The 22,859-nt window shown below is 41.4% G+C and overlaps 1 protein-coding gene across 3 annotated transcripts in view; it reads left to right on the forward strand.

Annotated features, from left to right (window-relative positions):
* Positions 1 to 22,859, forward strand: part of kiaa1328 (KIAA1328 ortholog) — an 83,135-nt gene that overhangs the window by 2,818 nt on the left and 57,458 nt on the right. For 2 of the 3 annotated variants that reach the window (XM_007897136.2, XM_007897135.2), the window contains exons 2-5: positions 9,319 to 9,464; positions 11,100 to 11,197; positions 17,751 to 17,866; positions 22,709 to 22,827. In XM_007897136.2, the coding sequence (XP_007895327.1) occupies positions 9,319 to 9,464; positions 11,100 to 11,197; positions 17,751 to 17,866; positions 22,709 to 22,827 (479 nt within the window). Of the gene's footprint in view, positions 1 to 6,824; positions 6,861 to 9,318; positions 9,465 to 11,099; positions 11,198 to 17,750; positions 17,867 to 22,708; positions 22,828 to 22,859 lie in introns of all 3 variants that reach the window. The other variant, XM_007897133.2, reaches the window with a different exon arrangement.

The following is a 22,859-nucleotide window of genomic DNA, read 5'->3' on the forward strand; positions in this document are numbered from 1 at the left end:
TCGTGGAAACAAAGTGAAGACGGTGGGAAAGGTACGACCTAAACCACTCAAGGACAGGGCCTTGAAGGTTGAGGTGGGAGGACAAGCGGTGGAGGAGGATAGCGTGGTCGACCGTATCGAATGCTGCCGATAGGTCGAGGAGGACGAGGAGGCAGAGGGAGCCCTGGTCACAGATGGTCAGGATGTCATTGGTGACCTTGACCAGGGCAGTTTCTGTGCTATGGGCAGCACGGAAACCTGACTGAAGGGGTTCGAATAATGAATGGGTGGAGAGGAAAGAGCGCAGCTGGGAGGCGACAACTCGTTCCAGGACCTTGGACAGGAAGGGGAGGTTGGAGATGGGCCGGTAGCTTGATAGCTGCGACGCATCAAGGGAGGGTTTTTTCAAGGTGGGAGTGATGGTGGCAGTTTTTAAGGGAATGGGAACAGAGCCAGAGGAGAGGGACAGGTTGACGATGTCTGTGATATGTGGGGCAAGGAGGTGGAGCTGGGAGATAAGGAGTGGAGTGGGGATGGGGTCAAGGGAGCAGGTGGTGGGTTTCAGGGATAGGATGAGTTTGGTGACAGAGGGTGGGGAAACGGGTACGAAAGTGTGTAGGGGAGGATGGGTAGGAGTCGGAGTGTGGGAGGGAGGAGGTGGGGGGTTGGGTGGATGTTGGAGGGAAAGTGACCGCGGAGCGAATTCCCTTGATTTTGGATTCAAGGAAATCCAGCATCTCCTCGCAGTGAAGGTTGGAGGAGATGACCTGCGCGGGGTGGTGGGGGGGACGGAGGAGTCGGGATGTGGTAGAAAACAGTAGCCTGGGGTTGTTCTTCGCCTCCAGGATTATCCTGGAGTAGAAGGACGACTTGGCCGAGGCTAGAGTGGAGCGGTAGATTTTGAGGAGGTCCAGCCAGATTTGTCGGTGGACCGTTAGGCCAGATTTGACGCAGGTGCGTTCAGCGGCCCGCACCTGGCTTTTCAGTGAGCGGAGGTGGGTGGTGTACCAGGGGGAGGAGCGAGAGTAGGAGACAGTACGGGAGGTGATGGGGGCAAGAGTATCGAGTGTGGAGGAGAGGGTGTTGTGGAGGAGGTTGAGAGGAGAAGAGGGGTCAGTGAGGGTTGAAGGCCAGAGGGAGAGGAGTTCAGAGGACTCCAAGGCAGCGGTTAGGGATTGTGGGGGTAACTTCTTCCAGGGGCGGTAGAAGATGGTGGTGGGTCTGGTGGAGGTGGGGAGGGGGGTGGAGGTGGTGAAGGAGATGAAGTGGTGGTCGGAGACGGCCTTGTCGGTGATAGTGACATCCGAGACACTGAGGCCCCGGGTGATCACCAAGTCGAGTGGGTGGCCGTGACTGTGAGTGGGGGAGTTGATGTGGAGGGAGAGGTTGAGCGAGGAGAGCAGGGAAGAGAAGTCTGAGGAGATGGAGCAGGAGGGGGTGAAGTGCAGGTTGAAATCGCCCAGGATGATGAGGCGAGCAGAGGCAGGGAGATGTAAGAAGTGTCAAAATATCGGAGATGAAGGTGGGAGAGGTTTTAGGGGGCCGGTAGAGGAGGAGGATTTTGAGCGAGAGGAAGGAGGGGTGGGAGAGGGTGAGGTGCTCGAAAGAGGGGAAAGAGCCAGAGGAGTAGGAGGATAGGGCAAGTGGTGTCCTTGAGATAAGGGCTACACCACCGCCACGGCGGTTGAGGCGAGGGATGTGGTGGGAGGTGTAGCCGGGTGGTGTGGCCTCCGTGAGGGGGAAGGTGTCGCCTGGGGTGAGCCAGGTTTCTGTTAAGGCCATGATGTCAACGTTCTCATCAAGGATGAGATCGTTGATGACCAGGGCCTTGTTACAGAGGGAGCGGACGTTTTGTAGTCCGATGTGGAGGGAGCGGTTGACAGAAGGGTGTGTGGGAGGGGTGGGGGGTCCAGGTTGTGAGGCAGGGGTGGGGAAAATGGGGATAAGGGAGGAGAGGTTGACTCCCCGGGTCTGTGTCCGGGGTGGCTGGTGAGTGTGGTGGGGAATGGGGCAGTCGGTGCGGCTGCTGCTGGACAGCCAACGCCGAGTGCCACGGTGAGTGCGGCGGAGGATTCCCAGGCTGGAGCAGAGGAAGGTTTCAGGAGGGTCAAGTGGGGATAGAAGGCAAGAGGGACGGAGAGAGAGGAGGACAGAGCGGGAGAGATACAGAGGGGGGAGGGTTTGGGGGTAGAGAGAAGGGAGGGAGGGGGTGAGGGGGCTCGGGTCAAAGCGGCAGCCATAGTGTGCACGCGGGGACCGGGAGCGAGCGGTCAGGTGGATGGCATTATCCCATGACCTTTAATCCTGAGACTATGACCTCAAGTTTTAGATTCTCCAAACAGGGGAAACAGTCTCCTACTATCTACCCTTTCAAGACCCTTAAAATCTTATAGGTTTCTATAAGATCATCTCTAATTCTTCTATATTCTCGACCAAATTAGCTTTGGTCGCTTTCACTTGGTCAGTGTAAGTCACAGGAATCCGAATCCACACAAATCCATATTTTGACTATTATTGTGAGTATTGTGGTAAAATTAAAATGCTAACTAGTGAGTTGGGGGAACTGGTTGAGACTTGATAAATATGGAACTTTATCTCTACACTACTTAACTTTAGAAATGGGAAATTGCTGCACTGGCAAGTAGCACAGATGTCTTCTATAAAATTTGCACATTGTGCCTGTAATGCTCCCTTATTGAAGCTATTTATACAGTCAATTCACGTTACAGTATACGCTGAAGTGCTATGAGATACCTCGAAGATGTGATAAGGCGCTATATCAAATGCAAGTATCTTTTCACACAACTTTTAATAATATTCTGTATGTAACAAACTTTAAAATGCTCATATGGACTCTGTTTCAATAAAAGAACATAAGAAATAGGAGCAGGAGTAGGCCATTCGGCCCTGCCCCGCCATTTAATAAAATCATGGCTGATCTTCTGACCTAATTCCATTTATCCACCCTTTCCCCATATCCATTAATCCCTTTAGTTTTTAAAAATCTATCGATCTCAGTTTGAATATGCTCAATGACTGAGCATCCACAGCCTTCTGGGTATTCCATGAATTCACTGCTCTCGGAGTGAAGAAATGTTTTCTCAACTCAGTTCTAAAGGGCTGACCTTTAATCCTGAGACTATGACCTCTAGTTTTAGATTCTCCAAACAGGGGAAACAGTCTCATACTATCTACCCTTTCAAGACCCTTAAGAATCTTATAGGTTTCTATAAGGTCATCTCTAATTCTTCTATATTCTAGAGAATGTAGGCCTAGTCTATTCAACCTCTCCTCGTAGGTCAACCCCCTCATCCCAGGAACCAACCGAGTGAACGTACGTTGCATCCCCTCTAAGGCGAGTATATCCTTTCTTAGATAAGGAGACCAAAACGGCAGACAATATCCAATTGTGTAAGGCATTCCACATTCTGTGTAAAGAAGTACCTTTTAATCTTGCACCATGTTTTTCTTCTGGTGATTATGTGTTCTTGTGTTACTGATTAATAGATCAGTGAGAACATTTTCAGTTCCAGAGAAAACAGTCCATACTTTAGGTCTTTTCACATAACTAATTTCACATCCCTAGTGAATCTCTGCATCCCTGTGATCTGTTTTCTATAATTGAGTGCTTAAAATTGAACATAATATGTACTCCCACTTGTAGCCAAACCAGTGTCCTGAATAATGTTAACATTACCTCCGTGTTCTTGTATTCGATGCCTCTATTTCATAAAAAAATCTATTTGCTTTATTTGTGGTCTTTTGTATTCGTGCGAACCATTAAAGACCCATGTACAGAATATGCTCTGAGGTCTCTTTGGTCCTCCACTCTACTCTGTTAAACATTCCATTTGTACAGCAACAACTTACATTTATATAGCGCCCTTCACAGAGTGTAGCATTGCGGAGTTCTTGATAGTGGTGGATTCTGACACCGAGTTGGGGGAGAGGGAGGTGACCATAAGCACAATCAAAAAGGAAGGTATTTAGGCGGGATTTGAAAGTGGGGGTGTCGGGGGAGAGCAAACAAGAGATTGAGGGAAGAGAGTTCCAGAGTTTCAGGGCGTAGTGGCTGAAGGCACAGCCACTGATGGTGGAGCAGAGGGGACTTGGTATACTGTATTTTCTTTATCCAATGACATTGTGACTGATAATATCATCCTTACTCCCAGCCGGCTTGAAATTACTTATGGTACAGATCACGGATTGTACCATGTAATATAATATATTGAGTGCACAAACTTCCCTACACAAGCTGCAGACTATCCAGAACTCTGCAGCCCTTGTCCTTTCACGCACCAGGTTCTGCGAGCCTATTCTCGCTTGGCTCCCCATCTCCCAGCTGATCAAATTCAAGATCCTTGTTCTTGCATTCAAATCTTCCTCAATCTTGCCCTGCCCTACCTCTGCGAACTCCACTAACCACGCTGTCCTTCAGTGGTTGGTAGAGATCCCAGAGGAAGGATGGGACAAGCCTGGAGATTTGAAAGCGAACGCTGGCCTGCTTCATGTCCCCCACCATATCTGTTCCATCATCCGGTAACTCATATTCTCTGTCTGCTCGTTCGTCATGTCTCAAATCATACTTTGGTCATCTTTTCCTTTCTTGACATCCAGCACTGGGAAATGCTTTGAGATGTCTTCCAAAATGAAAGGCGATACATAAATAGTATTGTGTGTATGCTCCTACTTACACAAACGCAGAGCTATCTGCTCTAATCGTGTTCCCCTCTTTCCCTGTACCCTAAATATTCAGAATTTATCTACTTCCGTTTTAAATGGAGTCTTCTAGCGTATTGGTTAGAGGGCTTGCCTTGCAAGCGAGAGGATCTGGGTTCGATTCCTGAGCAGGCAAAATGTTAGGCAAGTTTCCTTACTCCACACGCCTCTATTTACCCAGCAATAAATAGGAACCCGGTTGTTGTTCGATTTTCCAGGGGTAATAATCCCCCCCCAAAATAAATAAATAATAATTTGGTCACTCGATCCTTGACTCTTTGTGGGACACTGCTGTGCTGTGCTGTGCCGTGTTTCGCCTACAAAATATATCGTCAATTTGTTTTACAGTATATTCTGTGAAGCGCTTTGAGACATCTCAAAGATGTGATAAGGCGCTATATCGAGTGCAAGGATTATTATAAATGTTATTCAATAGCAACTAATGTTAAGGCATTCTGTACAACATTCTAACAATCTTTGTGGGGGAAAAAACCCTGATCATTCTCTTTTTGAATTTTTGAAGATTTGATAGCTAAAATGGGCTGTTCAACGTGCCTGCTAAGTGCAATGGTTCAAATTTGCATCTTTTCTATTCTCTGCATATTAATATTCAATCAGAAGCCTTTAATGCTTCATTTTTGTTTGGTGTTTGTGTGTGTTTCAGCCTCTTCAGCTTTTGGAAGAAAATGTTGGCTTGTCGGTTGTATGAGTTGTCTTTTTGTACATGTGTGTTTTATTTCTAGAATAAATCATTTATGGACAGGGTCTCTCTGAACCACACGTGCTTGAGGTGGGAAGGCTTGACCCAGAACATTATTTAGCTGTTGAAATACCAAATAACAATGGTATTAAGTATACAATTTCTGTTATTGACAAATTTATCTACTCTGATACTTATATAGTGGTACTGTGGTTTGGTTATATGGCCTTCATACGCAGTCCATTGTGTGTTTATTACATCACTGCCACATCTACATTATGTGGCAACTCAGGAATATAGTGTAAAGACTGTAAACTCCAGAATAACACAGAATTGGCCCATCATATCAATGTTGGTGCTGGCTCCAGAATACTTTCCCTTTTACTCACTAGTCTTAAGGTAAGAAAACTCATAATAATTAAACGTATGGTTTAGTCGAGTCAGAATTCCTAGGAAAATACTAGATTAGCAACTTTGCGATGGCTTGTATGGCTACTGGACTGTACGGGCTACAGTACTGTAGCGTGCATTTTTAACCCAATGTCCTTAGCAGTATTAGTTTAAATCCTGTGGATTTATAATGGTTCCTTTTTACAATGGATGTTACCACAGAAGAAAAAGTAGGCTAATCCTAAATTGATGAAACTAAACTGTATTTTAAAAAAACAAGAGTGTGATTGGCTCTGCACAGAGGCGAGACTGAAGTGTGTCTGTGTATAGTTCCAACAAAAACCTGCATTTATATAGAGCCCCTCACGCAGGGTAGCGTCCCAGAGCGCTTGATGGTTTATGTACATGTTTTATGTTTTATAAGCGCTTCCAAGGTCACCTAGGCATGATAAATAAATATGATGACCATACTCTCCTGTGCTGCTTCTATCTTCTGGTTATAATAATAATAATCCTTCCATTGGATATAGCGTCTTATCACGTCTTTGTCATGTTTCAAAGCACTTCACTGTAAAGTGAATTTACTGTTTTGTGGGTGAAAAGCCGGAGCCAATTGCGCACAGCGGTGTCCCACAAACAGTCATGGATTGAGTGACCGACTTATTATTTATATATTTAATTTTTGAAGGGATTCTTTCCCCCGGAATAACGATCTGCCAATTGATTAACAACTGGGTTCCTACTTACTACTAGGTAAACAGAGATGTGTGGAGTAAGGAAACTTGCCCAAAGTTTTGACCTACCCGGGAATCGAACCCAGGTCCTTTTGCTTGTGAGGCGAGTTCTCTAACCACTAATCTTCAGGACTTTGTTGTGCAAATGTCCTGTTTGAACCCCACCAGTTGATTTGGCAGTAATTTCAATGTTATACTTGTGTTATCCGTTTTTCTTTTCTGGAGGTGTGCGTCTTCGTCTTTGGTTCTGTGCAGCTTCTGCACTAAGTACATGTGTTTTTCTTTACCAATGTTGAACCTAGAATCGGATGAAGAGCAACCAATGGTTTTTGTACCAGGTATGGTTTTCAGAATTACGAGCATTTTATCTTTAGGCACTTTTGTCCTACAATATCTTGTGATCAGTGATTATGAAGCAAATATGTATTGCACTGAGAAATGTGAAGCTTTAGAATAATTATTTGCTATTTGTTTTAAAAAAACTAATTTATAAAGATCTATATTCATCCATTATTGTAGATTGCTGTGGTATGTTCTGAGGACACTTTTTTGTGAGAGGAGTCTAGTGTACAAACTTTGACATAAAAATAAAGTATCGATGCAAGGATTTATCTCTCATCAGAGACGTGGTTCCAGAATGTGTCCACTGTATTTTCCTCCCATCATCTTCAATTAATTGGGTTTAGAATGTCAGGTGCATCAGGAGTTTTTATTTCCCCAATACAGTGGGAGGAACTTTTAGACTTTTCCCTTGCATATGTATATTTAAAGTGACTTTCCTTTAGGGTAGTGCTGCATTGTCGGAGGTGCCATCCTTCGGATGGTTTCTTAAAATTGAGATCCCGTCTGCCTGGGCAGGTAGGCATTGGCATTAAGTATCCCATGGCACTCTTCCAAAATTGTACATAAATAAATTTCTCCTAATGTCCTGCCCAACAATCCTACAGATTAAATTGGTTATTTAATTCATGGCTGTTTGTGGGACATTGTATTCTATTTGGATGCTGAGTTTGCCTACAAGTGCACAGTCACTACACAATGCCTTAAATTCTGCAAAGTGTTTGCAGACTTCATAAGCACTATGTCAAATGCAAGGATTATTATTATTTAAACCTTGATCATTTTACCTTGTATGGATCAATTTAGGCACATTATGGAAATTGCAGTGTCCCATATTGATGATTCTGGATGGTCATTTTGTTGTTGAGAGCTTTCTAACTTTTGGTTAATGTTTTGGGCTTCTTGGCCAAGATAACTGTCTGCAAGCAAAATGTTTCTGTAATTGCAGCTTCTGGTCTACAATCATAGCTGGTGTTTTTTTTGGGGGGGTCTTTCTCAGCTGCAAATCTACTTTGCCTTTCCCTGAATTTGGGATGCTTTTTTAGCAGCAAATCCTGCAATTTTCATTTTAAAGCATGTCCGAATTTGTACAGTGACTGTGTGTGAATTCTAGCCCAACTTTGCATTTGTATTTGTTCTGAACACTACTAGAAGGGCAGGCAGTCATTCACTGTCTGTAATGTCGATTCCTTTTTATTCTTTTAAATGCCTCAATCAGATTGCTCTTCAACCTCCTCAGCCCTTGGGAGTATAATCAGTTTCCCCAATGTCCCAGCATTGAGCTTTCTTTGCTTGATTGAATTGTGGTCAGGGAGGAAATTAATCTTCCTGCGAGTGTTGGTCTGTTCTTTACACCTCTTTCCCCTGCCCTCACTCATCTGCAGGAAATGAACTTGAATTTGGTTCAGTGAGAGGAGCTGACAGAACAAATTAGATGAAGTGAGCTTGATGTGCCGAATAGCCTTTCCTCATTTTGTACTTCATTATTTTTCCTCTATTTGTGTTTTTCCCCCACAACTACTATGTCTGGAAGTTGATGTATAAAGATAAATAATAACAATCCTTGCATTTGATATAGTGCCAGAGCACATCGTGGAGACGTCTCAAAGCGTTTCACAGAATACACTGTAAAGTGAATTGACCGTATATTTTGTGAGCGGAACGTGGCAGCCAATTGCACATAGTAATGTCCGACAAACAGTAGTGGATTGAAGTGACCAATTTATTATTTTTTTCTTGAAAGAATTATTGCCCCCAGAAAAGCGATCTGCCAATTCACTAACAATCAGGTTCCTACTTAGTGCTAGGTAAACAGAGGCATGCGGAGTAAGGAAACTTGCCCACATTTCCCCTGCCGGGAATCAAACCCAGGTCTATCCATTGGCTCCCTATCCTTCAGAGGATCCAGTTCAAGACCCTGGTCCTCAAATACATGGCCTCGCCCCACCCTACCTCTGCAAACTCCTAACCCCCTACCAACCTGCCTGTTCCCTCCACTCAGCCGGCTCCGGCCTGCTCCACGTTCCCCGACCCACCTGCCCCACCATTGGCGGGAGAGCCTTCAGGCACAACACCCCCAACCTCTGGAATTCCATCCCCCAGTCACTCCGCCTCACCCCCTCCTTAGCCCCCTTCAAGTCCCGCCTCAAGACCCTCCTCTTCGACCAGGTCATCGGCCACCCCCCTTCTCCTCCCCCCTGACCCCAGCTCGGGTCTGAAATGCTGTACTCTGTCCAGCGCCTTGAGACGTCCTCCTGATGTGAAAGGTGCTACACAAATGTAATCTTGTTGTTGTTGTTGCAAGGCGAGTGCTCTAACCACTGAGCTACGAATTCCACTTTATGGTCTTCACTGTCGAGTACTTTGATAGAGATCCAATTGAATTCACATACTAAGCTTGGTAGAGTAACTTTCTCCATTTTATGCATTTGTGAACAAATCATTTTGTCTTACTAGGATTATTGTGTGAAGGTAACTTCAGACATGAGTCAAAGGTGAAGGGACGTAAAATTCAACAAGTTAAAACAAAGCTTCCTGCAGCTGGTTCTGTTTTCATGTCGCCCTTGACGGCTGGAGATTTAAAGCCAGTGATGTCGAATGAGGTAAAGTAGTGTATAACTTCTCATGACACAATGATCAGACGTGTGCTTATAGTACATTTGTTTATCTTGAAGGAACACTGATTTTTTTTGTATAGAGCATATCTGTGCATTTTAACATTTCCTTCTAGACCAAGTGATATTTTTTATTTCATCTATTGAAAGTAATTTTATAGTTTGTCAATTCTTTTGTTTGCAAATACATTTTTAATTGCTTTTTCATAATGACTGTCTACTCAAAGATCAAGTTTTTAATCAAGTTTAAATATAGTTTGAGCTCTACCTGTAATAACTACCGATTTCACTCAGCAATTGAGCAATTGTATTTGTTCTGCGTTTAGACAATGGATAACAAACTGCTTTCTTAATTTGAAGTCGCTGGGAACACTCAGCAAGTCAGGCAGCACTTATGGAAAAAGGAAAGTGAGTTAACGTTTCGGGTCCACAACCCTTCGTCAGAAACATTGACTCACTTTCCTTTCTCCATAGATGCTGCCTGACCTGCTGAGTGTTCCTAGAGACTTCTGTTTTTGTTTCTGATTTCCAGCATCTGCAGTATTTTGCATTTTGCTTTCTTAATCTGTGTATCTGCTGCATTTGGAGTCTGATAACCACTCTTTCCTAACTAATGTGAAATTCTTATTTAGTAATCAGATGAATTAGAATCTTATTGTTCTAATCTTTCATCTTGTTTTACAAAAAGAGTGTAGAATTGAGTTGTGAAATTTGGACATTTTCTTCATGTTTGATATAGCCTATTGACATCTTATCAAAAGTCAATTATTTGTAGATGACATCCTGTGTCTCTAATAGGAAATAATGATTGGTATAAATGTTCTGTTTTATTGAAGCAAAATCAATGATTTGACTTCAACTCTTTATTCCTGTTTTTAAAAAAAAGGTGGATTTTGAAAATGTTGAATGAAAAGATTAAGTGCACTTTCCCACCACTCAAATATGATAATGAAAACAGATTTAGCAGTAGCTGGAAGTCTGAAATAAAAACAGAAGTCGCTGAGAGCACGCAGCAACTCAGGCAGCACTTATGGAGAGAGGAAAGTGAGTTAACGTTTCAGGTCAATGATCTTTCGTCAGAACTCAAGAGTATCGAAGGAGATGGGCAAAGGTGGGTAATTGGAGTTGAGGTACAGATCAGCCATGATCTAATAGAATGGTGGAACAGGCTCGAGGGGCTAAATGGCCTAACCCTGTTTCCATGTTCCTGTGACTTTTTAGGTGGTGGATACTGAGGGCCAAGTATTGCTTTCATACTCTTATCTTCTACATTTTGCTTCCTTTCTCTTTTCTGCCCAGCTGCTGTTATCTTCTAATAGTCTCCAGTTTTTGGTTCATGATATAGTTATACTTCACTTCATAATGTCAAGAGTTGTTCTGATTGTTAGCACTGCAATATATTATAACATCTAGTATAACATTAATGTATGGCTTCAATGCCATTGTTGCATTTTGTATGGTTTCCTAAAAATATTGCAGTCGTGGCTTTGTCGCATCAGAACAAGTTAGATAAAGTATGTTACAAAATGTTCATGAAGTAGAGTAAAGATGAATTTTTCTGATGTTCTCTTCCCCCTCCCCTAGTAGTTAATATAATGTAACCATGGTTTTACTTTAAATCAGATCATGAAAGAAAAGGAAGTGAGCAGAAGCGCATCTTTAAAAGATCTATGCCCAGAGGACAAGAGACGTATTGCTAATCTAATCAAAGAACTTGCTCGGTGAGTGCCAGAAACTTGATGGCTTCATTGAGAAGCTGCAGATGGACCCCTTCCTAAATGACGTTTTCATATGGGATGATGTTTGACAAAGATTACTTCATTCTGATCTACTGTTGGGCAAACTAGCTCTCTATTTCCACTGCCCCATTTAGTTGGCAAATGTAAAATGCTCAGAAGCTAATCATTGATAACTGGAGTCTGCTTCATAAAACTTATCCTATCTCCATCCACAGTGAAAGCTGAATAATGAGGCATAATATTCCTTCTGCGATCCATTTATGAAGACAGTACAGTATTTCATGAACTGTAACTAACATCCTGTAAATGACTGCACAACTTGTGAACTGAAATGTAGAATGTCTGCATTTTCTTGTTAATGTAGACATTTTATATAAACCAGTGCTATATTACCCAGCTAGATGTAGTAGTAATGTGACTTTTTGCTTTGAGAGTATTACAGAATCCAAACTAATTTATTTTCAAACCTTGTAGTTCAGCCTTTCATAAAATCAATGTGATGGCTATTTGCATTGTTGTATCTTGTGTTGAGCATGGGCTTAAGAATCGTATTCCAGTTCCATTCACAGCATAGTGACTGTTGTCATACAGTGAAACAATTTTACATCCTCTTTCCTCAATTTGTTTGATATTGCACTTAATTTTAAGCTTGTTTGGGACTTGCCGAATTTTATTCAAGTAAGGTGAAATATATGGCTGTTATCCATCTTGGTGACATACAATTGAAACCAACTAGACATTGCCGACTTGCTCAAGTCTTGCCTAAACTATATAATGAGGTGGTTTAGTCAATACATTTTCCTATAAAATAATTCTCTGCTGCCATTGATGGCTCTGTGGACATTTTGAGGTTTTATGGCTTATGAGTAGGCAATCCAAGACTTTGCCCTGCGTGAAGGGGGCTATATACATGCATGTTGTTGTTATTATGAGTAATTATTTCATAGCTAAGTGTCAGACCTTAAAAAAGCAATTGTTTTATCCAAATTTAGATTGTTGAGGAAATGTGCAGGACTGACAACATCTAGTATGTTCTACCTTGTTTTTTTTTAAAAAACTATCTCCCTACCCCCATCATTGTAAAAAAAAAGAAATTGGATTATCCCACTATTCCTCTTGCCTCCTGCTTTCCTGGTAGTCTGTTTCACATGTTTAAGGAAGTTTATTTTAAACTGTCTACTTACCCTTCTCATCCGAGATTTGAGACAACAACAAGATTATATTTGTATAGCGCCTTTCACGTTGGGAGGACGTTCCAAGGCGCTGGACAGAGTACAGCATTTCAGACCCGAGCTGGGGTTGGGGGGCGAAGGGAAGGGGGGTGGCTGATGGCACAGTTGAAGAGGAAGGTCTTGAGGCGGGACTTGAAGGAGGCTAAGGAGGGGGCGAGGCGGAGTTACTGGGGGATGGAATTCCAGAGGTTGGGGCAAAGTGGCTGAAGGCTCTCCCGCCAATGGTGGGGCGGGTGGGGCGGGTGGGTCAGGGGACGTGGAGCAGCCGGAGCCGGCTGAGCGGAGGGAACGGGCGGGTTGGTAGGGGGTTAGGAGGTCGCAGAGGTAGGGTGGGGCGAGGCCATGGAGGGCTCTGTATGTGAGGACCAGGATCTTGAACTGGATCCTCTGAAGGAGACCTCTTGACTATATTGGATAAGGTATTGGTGTTTTCTTATACCCTCAATAGTTTTTCTCCAATGTAAACTTTTCCAGCTCTGCCATCTCTCCTCATAGCTCAGATACTCAATAATATCATGTATTAATTTAGTTGCCCTTTTGTTGTACCTTCTTCAAAACTGGGATGTTTCTAGGATATAGGAACAGGAGTGGGCCATTCAGTCCATTGAGCATTTTTTGGGATCATGGCTGATCTTTATCTCAGTACCATATACACAGGAGACGTAAAGAAAACTGAGTTTCAATAAATATGTGAATATGTTTCTATTCTAAGTTCCCCTTCCTCTAGTCATTTGAAATCTTATCGTTTCAAGATGGTTCCAAGTGTACTTTGCTGTTTCCCCTCTTCTCCACATCATTATGAGTTGTAGTATCTATAATTCCAGTCATAAATTTTGCTGTAAATACATGTGATAATTCTTTAGATATATGCTAATCCACTGAGTTGTGACTTTTGAAATTATTTGTTTTAATTAGAGGTATTGGGATTTTTGGAAATTTGAAAAAAAGTTATCAAAGTATCCAGCAGTTACTTTCAAGTTGTTACAAAATTGATTTACCAGAAGTCATTCGCTGTGCCCCACTGTGTTGCATATTAAATTGCTGAATAAAGTAACCGAATAAGAGAGTCGTTTTATCTGGAGAGATTTGGTTTTCAGGGCATTTCAAATGAAGCTGCAATTGTAATTAAATACAGCACAGTGGGAATGCAATCCTGTTTAAAGTTTACTAGCTGGATGTCTGAAGACCTGCCAGGTCCTCAAATATACGTGATCGCACTAGAACTCGGGTTGTTTTGCCCTTACTTTCAGCTGATTGTGTTTTTACTCCCCATTGCTAAGTTAACAATGTCCTGTTAATGTTAAATTCATTGTGATCTTATTAGTAAATGCATGTTTTCTCTGGAACTTCATTGAAATATGTCCTGGGATTTTAAACCATCAACAGCAATCAAATCATAAAGTGGCATGCCAGTAGGTTTTGGATGCCTATCTCCTTCTCAGGGGTTGGTAAGAATCCATAAATTGTGTATCATTTCTTTTGACCTTAGGCTAGTATTTATCAGGAATAATGAAGGATAAGATGTAATGGGCTGCTGCCATTCCTTGGCTGTCTTGCTTATCGTGGGCAGCTTCTGAATGGGTTTAGGCTGTAGGGAACATTGCAGTGAAGGATGATACCTCATCCATTTGGCAGTTGCTGTGCAGCATCACAAAGATTGGGCTAAATTTTGTTACAATGTGACTCTTGGATTTTGTTTTTGGCAACCTGAGGCACCTGTAAAATTTCTATGTATCCATGTGAATTTGTCATTTGGGCTTTAATCCTTATTTTGTTTATAAAGTATTGTTGTATGCCCTATTTTTTACAAGGGCATTGAAGCAGACTATAATGTATTGGTAGCTGTCATTGGTACAGACATAACTAATAATAATCCTTGCATTTGGTATAACTCCTCTAACATCAAAAGGCATGCCACAATTTTTTTTGTCATGTATTGACTGTATGTCTAGGCAAGCTATTCGCACAAACTAACGTTTTAAATCTCTGTAGGTCATACCAGCAATAATGATGACCACTTAGCTCATTTTCTCTGTTGCTCATTTCAGTCCGTTCCTTTGCTCAGAATTTTAAGCAGATGGTGCATTACATTTGGTATTAAATATTCCACCAGAAAGGATTCACAACCTTTGAGCAGATGTATGCTAGTGATCACTGCATAATTGTATTCAACAAGGTACTTAAAAAAGCAAACATAACATTGGAGATGTTAAGACTTAAGGAGACCATATTTTGGAGATGTAAAAAAAAGGGTTGTCGGGGGAGAAGTTCTGTAAGTTTGAAGCAGAACGAGGAGAAATCTTTTCACTTGAAAGGATATGTAAGTATTGTTTGAGGGTAAAATTGCAGATTGCAGTGGATAAATGAGAAGGTTTTTTTAAAAAAAAATGAGGACAATGATTGTAAACGATCAAAGTGGAGGAGAAAAGTTTTTTTGTGGATATCTGAAACATAGAAAGGTTGTTTGGAGAGAGCTTAATTTAATCAATCTAGTTATTATATGTGCAAAGTACCTATAGATGGAGTGAAAGGGACTTGAAAGTATTTGGGTCCGGGAGAGGTAGATTGCAAATGTGTTAACTTAATTCCTCACATCTGTCTTTGTGAATTCTAAATCCAGTCAGTTAGGCTTACCGTATGTTGAGGTCAGTGAAGCATAGATGCCATAAAGGAAATAGTTAGCATGGCTTTAGAAGCAATGGGTCACGCTTCACAAATTTCCCGTAATTCTTTGAGGAGATAACTAAACTGGTGGATTAAGGCTAGTCAGTGGGTATAATTTACTTGTATTTTTAGAGTTAGTTTTGCACGTGAAGCTTTTAAAACAATTAGTGCTCATGAACTTGATGGCAAATTAACTGAAATGGCAAAACTACTTGGGAGTATAAAGCAGAAGGTGTTAGGAAGCAAAGCTGAGCTCCACAGTTTCCTGCTGCTTGCTTCGATATATGCATCACATGGAAGCACCACTTCCACCAAGCTTGGGCAGTGAGATTTTATTGTGGGTCTACCACAACTGAGCCTGATAATTGAAGACTCCAGTTGTGCTTCTGGCAGGTGACTATCCACCTTTATCAACAGCTGGAAGTGCTGTAAAAGGGAACTATTTCTCACAGTAAGGAAAGTTTTAACAGTTGAAAAGAGAAGTTGCAATTACTATCCATGCATTGCTTTTTGCCATTCCGGCATTGCTCTGTGAATAGATATTACTAAGCAGATATCAGTGTGTCTTGGTGTTCTAAAAGGTAAACCTCTAATTCTTCTATTTTGAGAAGCTCACCATATTTCTTAATCCATGTGTGCTCAGACTTCACCTGCGTATTACCATCTGTGTGTAAAGTGTTTTTCTTTCCCCTAATGCGTATCTGCTAGCAATTGATTTTTTTCTTCTGTAATGAACTACTTACCTAAATGAACATTTGTCAGTCCCCTTCATAATCTCGAGAATGTCATCTAGTCTCCTTTTACAACGGGTGAACAAACTTCTCCTCGTAACTGAAATACGTATTGCAGGAATCATCTTGACTAGTGCTACTGCATTATGCTACTTCCGTAATGAGAGGATGTGATCCATCTAGGGGACAAATGTGTGCTGCCCATAGTAATTGCCGCCTCCACAGTTGCTCCACAAAACTGCTTATTGTCCAGTGTCCTGGAACATCTTTCCAACATAACGGATGTAATTTGCTGTTGTTGTTTCTGTTGCTGTCTCTTGAGCAAGTATTTGTTGTGGCCCTTTCATGGGTTGTGGTGGGCGTCCATTCATCTTATGGTGAACTAGTGCATTGGTTCTCAAACAAATTTTTTGGGGTGACCTTTTGTAATCAGCCTCATTTCTCTCCCCCCCCTCCCCCCCCAGCCTCAGCCCCACCTGCCTGCCCTCACACACTGTACCGCACATGTAGTCCTGTCGCCCCCTCCGTAGCAGTGGGGCCAACAAGCGCTCAGACTACAAGGACTGACCGGCATTCGCTATGCTGCACACATGCACACTCTATCCTCCCCCAACCCCCACTGTGGCTGCACAAAATCACGTGGGTTGCTGCATTTGAAACACTAAAAATATGCAGTTTTCTCATGTGTTGAGCCTCTAGTGTTCAGACTGCAGGCCATAGTAGCTGAGACTGACCTGGTCCAGCTATTTGACTGTTGGTGGGAAGGGCATTAGAAAATTGCTAACAGTTAGCCCTCAGCAAACGCATATGGATGGTTAATTTTCTGAAGCACCCTCATAATTGTTCAGTAGGCAAGTAAAGGCTTTTCATGCCATTGGGTTTACAGAACATTGTAATCGCAGAGTACACTTAGCTTGAGGGGAAAAAGATTTTCATTAGGGAGATATTCATCTGATTTTTGTTTGATACTTTGGGAAGATCATGTTAGCAATTTCTGATATCTTGTAGTTCCAGTACACTGGTTCACTTTAAACTGCTTGTCTATAATACACCAAAGATAATAGGAGAATAGCAGTCAATATTCTGATGCTGGAGTCAATATTCAGTGTATGCGGTTTCCTTCTGTTATTGACTGTTTTAACCTGATAGTTTTGTGCAGGAGTAGGAACAACATTTCTGAATGACGGGAATGTACGCCTGTTTTTTCCGCAAAAGATTTTTCCACTGTCTGTACGTGTCCGTAAGTGATATTGTCCAAGTAGTTATTCATTTTTTCCAAAAATTGCGCACAAATTGATAGATTTCCTCAGAGAAGCAGCATGCTATAGATGTTACTTACATAGAATCTTCAACACTGAAACAGGCCATTTGGCCCAATTTATCTCTGATGAGGCCCCCGCCCGTCCAAATCCCTGCACTGAAACTAATTTGTTGAAATAAGAATGTCAATTAGTGCATGAAGTTGTCAGGGCAGTAATGTGAACCTGGACAATAAGTGATGGTGGGCTAATTGTTAGTCTGGCCTCTAAACTGAAGCATCTCAGTGGTGAGAGCCACAGTATCTTCCAAAAGGAATAGCCGGAGAACAAAGAATAGGTAACAATTAATATATTCAGCTCACAGCCAATTCTATTTCCTCTTTCCCCTCCCTCTCCTCCCCCTCCCCGAAAAGCTAATTCTGCCATTGTATCTGACATCATTAACTAATCTGCCTTACACCATGGGGTTGCTGAAAACCTGATAATTGGGGTAATATTGCAATTCTTGTGGTAAGAGTATTTTTGATGAAATAGATGATTCTTTTCTTCCAATACATGTAGCAGAAAGCACGCATTGAAGCAACACATTTTGGAAATTCATGGCAGGATCCTAACTGAAACCTAATTCGCGCTTGCGTTTTCTACCCAGAGTAAGCGAGGAAAAAGAAGAAACAGTGGAACGATTAAAGGCTGAACAGGAATCTTTTGAAAAAAAGATCAAAGAGCTGGAGGATCAGAATGAACTCATTATGACCGAGCGAGAAGATATCCTTTTACTGGTCTTGCTTATATGTATTAGTTTTTGTAAGTTTAAAATGTTATGTGCCAAAATCTTAACACCTAAGGCTTGTACTTTACAAATATAGTGTGGCCAAATTGAGCAATGTGGACAGTTAGCCTTGTTACATCTTGCAGCGCAGATTTCTAACTTGAGTCTTTTCAAGGTGTTGGAAGCAGGCAGTAAGGTTATCTGTGCTGTCTCAATCCTACATGAACGCAAATGAGAGTGTATTAACGAACATTTTCTAACACTTTAGAAGAAGTTCAAACTTCAGTCACCCTTTTTATCTAATTGGTATATCCTAATCCTGCAGGTTTTCCAGTATTGCCATTCATGTTCATGTAGTTTGTGTAGATATTATGTCGAGGTTCTATTCTTCGTAATGTTACACTTGTTAATGATGCAAGTTGCTAGTGCTCAAAATGTAAATATTTGTTTCTAGTTCAAGTTATTGTAGGTTTCGTTTATTCGAAAGCTACAGCTTGTTATTCATTGCATGGATTTTTTGTTTGAGTGGAGGAATTGTTCATCACCAACTATTACTATATAAATTACTGTTGGGTGTCAGCCTGCCTCACTTGGTAGCACTCTCATCTCCAGTTCAGGAGGTTATGGATTGAAGACCCACTTTGGGCATTTGAACTCTGTCGAGACTGACATTCCAGTACTGTCCTTCAGATGAGGTGTTAATTAAGGTCCTGTCTTCCTGTTCAGGTGTATGTTAAAGATCCCATGGCATTATTTGAAAGGAGTTTCTCTCCTTTCAATTCCCCCAGATAAAACTGGTCATTTATTTCATGGCTGTTTGTTGGATATTGGTGTGTGCAAATTGGCTGCCTATGAAATACAGTCCCTAAATATATGGAAATCCCTTGAAGCACTTTGAATCATCTTTCCAATAATGAAAGGCTATATCGAATGCAACAATTATTATTTCTAGTTAAAAGAATTTATTGCAGCAACGATTGCATCTTTCTTGTGTGGGTGATACTTCGGTTGCTAGATCAAATATTGTGTTCTTGGCGTTGTATCTCAGGTGAATTCCGGAGAAGAGGCAGAGTCTAAGGATATGTGAAGTGTATTGATTGTAAGCTTGGTTCCTCCATTTAAAGAGCAGTTTTCTCTTGAGCAATTTACACTTATGCACAGTGAAACTTTCATTTAATAGACCATTTGGGAAATGTGCTTTCATTTTCCCCCCCATTTTATTGATCGTCTACTAAAATTTTCTCTTTTTTAAAAAAAACAGAAAGCACTTAAGACTGAAATTTGTTCATGTTTCTACATATGCAGATGATTTCTGGGTTACCAACAGTAATTATTTTGCACAACTGAGAACTCCATCATGCATTAACTATCAGCCTCGCTGTCAATGACTCCTTGGGATTCAGTTGACTGTTATAAGCTTGATGGTTCTTGACAATAGCTGAATGGCAAGATGCAATTTCTCCCCTGTAATCAAATCTGCACACAGCGAACTTTTTAAAATGGGCTTAATTTTATTTGTACTGGACATAAAAATATTGATTACGCATTTTTTTTCTTGATCACATTAAAAGTAGGTAAATTCTTTTCCCTCTAGTCATTTTAGATCGGAACGTCCTTACAGTTGTGCAGTAACTCGGGAATTCATTTTTCTTTTACAGTGCGTCTCAGTTGGTAGTATTCCGACTCGGGGAATAGGGAGGCAGTGGAATATATGTGAACTCTCGGGCCCTCTCCTCGTTCGGCTCCCCATCCTACAGCAAATTGAATTCAAGATCCATGTCCTCTTTCAAATGTCTCCATGGCCTTGTCCCACCTTAACTCTGTGTCCTCCTACGATTGTCCTGTCTCGGTCGCTCCCTCCACACAGCAAATATTGGCCTGGCTCCTGTCCCATGTTTGATCCAACTCGCCATTGGTGAGTGGGTTTTCTTCCCTCACTTTCTGGAATTCCATCCCAGAATATTGCCCCCTGCTTCCCTGTTTTCAAAACTCACCTTGACCTATATTTTTGGCCATAGTTTTGGCCACTTTTCTCCCATCTGGCCCCTTTCCCAGCTTCCTCAACTCCTCCAACTCTGGCTCCTAGTGAGTTGTGTGAAACATTTAGAGATGTGCTTGTATATCCCTGCACAGATGTAAATTGTAATCCTTGTCTTTGGATCAGAAGATCCTGAGCACAAGCTTAAGTTTATACTACTAATCATGTACTGGAGCATTAGCTTTAGTTATGGGGTTGAACGCAAGAACCTTGTTACAGTAGCTATCTTGTCACTGTTCAAAAAGGTATTTGTTCCTTGATCCTGCTAATGTTCCATATTGTGGAGTCCTGTAGCTCAGTGGTTAGAGCACTCGCCTTGCAAGCGAGACACCTGGGTTCAATTCCAGGCAGGGCAAAACCTTGGGCAAGTTTCCTTACTCCACACGCCTGATAATAATCCCTCCAAAATAAAACAATAATGAATTGGTCATTTTCAATCCACGACTGTTTGTGGGACGCTGCTGTGCGCAATTGGCTGCCGGTTTCGCCCACAACTATACAGTCAATTCACTTTACAGTCTATTCTGTGAAGTGCTTTGAGATGTCGAGAAGACGTGAAAAGCGCTATATCAAATGCAAGGATTATTATTATATTAATTGGTGGAACCTTGCAGCAGCAACAGCAGCAGCAAATATCTATTTCCCATCAATTGGTCACTGCACTTGACAACAAATGTTGGTGACTGTCAAGCCTAGCTCAGTTGGAAATACTTTCGCCTCTGAGTCAGAAGGTTGTAGCTTCAAGTTTCACTTTGGGATTTGAATTTGCATAGCCTAAGTTGATACTCCGATGTTAGTGCTGAGGGTGCACTTTATTGTTGGTGGTGCCATCCTTCAGATGAGACATTAAAACCTTCTGCCTGTTCAAGGCGGCATTAAAGATTCCATTGGCACTACTCAAAGAGACGAGAGTTTCTTTCAGTGTCCTGGCCAACAATCCCACAGATAAAATTGGTTGTTCACTCCATGGCTGATTGTGAGCTATTACTGTGTGCAAATTGTATTTGTCTATAAAATACACAAGTCACAAATTAAAAATGCGGTGAGATGTTTCAGTGTGATACGGTCCTATCATCAAATGTCAGGATTCTCATCGTCTGTGTTTGAATTCCATGTGGAGTTGGTATAGAACACAATAGTGTTGTCATCCTTTGGAATAATGCTGACCCTTGTTTTTAGTTTTCTGTATATAAAATGTGATTATGGAGATGGGAAGTCTTTGTGCATATTCTTTTAATTTGTCTCCAAAGAACATATAATGGTAATTTTAATTACTTTTTTGAGACTATTTAAATGGAAATTAATTGGAAAAGAAAAGAAGGCATATCTGAGACTTTCATGCAGATGACCTGCAGAGGGCAGTAGTCACCAATCTTTGCAGCCTTGTATGGTAATAGGACTGCACTTTTTACCTGCCATATTCCTTAATATATTTTTCAATCACAACTTCAGGAAGAGTTTTCCACATTCTGGGGAATCATAAATTATGTAGTAGTAACTGATATTTTATGAACCATAGATTTTGGAGCTAAAACTAATGCCTTTCTTTGCTTGATGTGTTCTTTCCTGAACTGGAGAGAATTTCTGGTTGTGCCTTTTGTTCTTGTATCTGCAATGTTGGAGGAGGAACTATCCATAATGTTGGTAGGGTTAGTGTTTGCTTAGAGACAGTGCTTGCTGAGAGACTAGAAGATCATTTCACATCTGCAATAACCTTTGTTTGATTGAACTGTTTATTCTGACTGCACTTGAGAGACAAACATGACTGTGTTGTGGGATGTCCTTGAAATAAGGTGTCAGTCCAACTGTGGAAAACCACATTTTTATATTCAGTTCACAGCTTTTCTAACATAATTTGCACCCCTATTGAATTGAGGACTGGTTTTGATTTAGCTCTCATAGTTTATTTTACTCTGGCTTTTTAGATCAAATTATTAACCTCCGTCAAATGCTTTTGAGTCTAGATTGACTTGAGAGACGTGCCCTGAGACATCCTTCTGACATAAAGGGCACTATATCAGTTGCAAAGGAGTAATATTATTTACTGTAAAATGTAGTGAATATGTATTTTGTAGGCAGACTATAATTACTACTTGACAAAATGTAAAAGTAAAATACTACATAGATTCAGTTCCTGGCTCTCAATACTTTTTTATTTTAAACTCCCCACTTCTTGTAAATCAATTTAATGTTATTTTATAAATCTCAATGTGAAATTTCTTTGCACCATTTATAATTTAAAGCTTGGGTAGTGCACTATGATTTGTAAAAATCCATTTTCATTCAGGTTTAACTTCCAGTTATTGAAATGGCTTTCTTTTTTTTAAAAAAAGGGAAACTGCATTTTTTTTGAGTTTCAAAGGAAATTACAAGTGTCCTGTAGTGTATTGGTTAGAGCACTCGCCTCACAAGCGAGAGGACCCGGTATTGATTACTGGCCAGGGTGAAACCTTATGCAATTTTCCTTGCTCCACCCTCTGTTTACCTGGCTGTAAGTAGGAACCTGGTTTTAGTTGATTGGTGGATCGCTTTGGGGGGATTTAATCCCTCCAAAAAAAAAAATTATTTGGTCACTCAATCCACGACTGTTTGTGGGATGCTGCTGTGCGCAATTGGCTGCCACGTTTTGCCCACAAAATATACAGTCAATTCACTTTACAGTATATTCTGTGAAGTACTTTGAGACGTGTTGACAATGCGATAAGGTGCTATATCAAATACACAAGTTACTATTACGTCCAGGTAAATCTTGAGTAGTTCAACTTTTCCCTTTGTTAAATTTTCTTGACTCATTTTGCACCCTTGCAGCAGCAGTATACGGAATGCCAAGAACTCTTAAGCGTTTACCAGAAATATCTATCTGAGCAGCAAGAGAAACTTAATCGATCCTTAACAGAGTACAGCAGCCCAAATCGGAAGGTAAGTCTTTTAACTTGCCAGGTCAGTGACAT

The sequence above is a fragment of the Callorhinchus milii genome, unplaced genomic scaffold (assembly GCF_018977255.1).
Source record: "Callorhinchus milii isolate IMCB2004 unplaced genomic scaffold, IMCB_Cmil_1.0 Scaffold1, whole genome shotgun sequence".
NCBI classification, from domain to species: Eukaryota; Metazoa; Chordata; class Chondrichthyes; order Chimaeriformes; family Callorhinchidae; genus Callorhinchus; species Callorhinchus milii.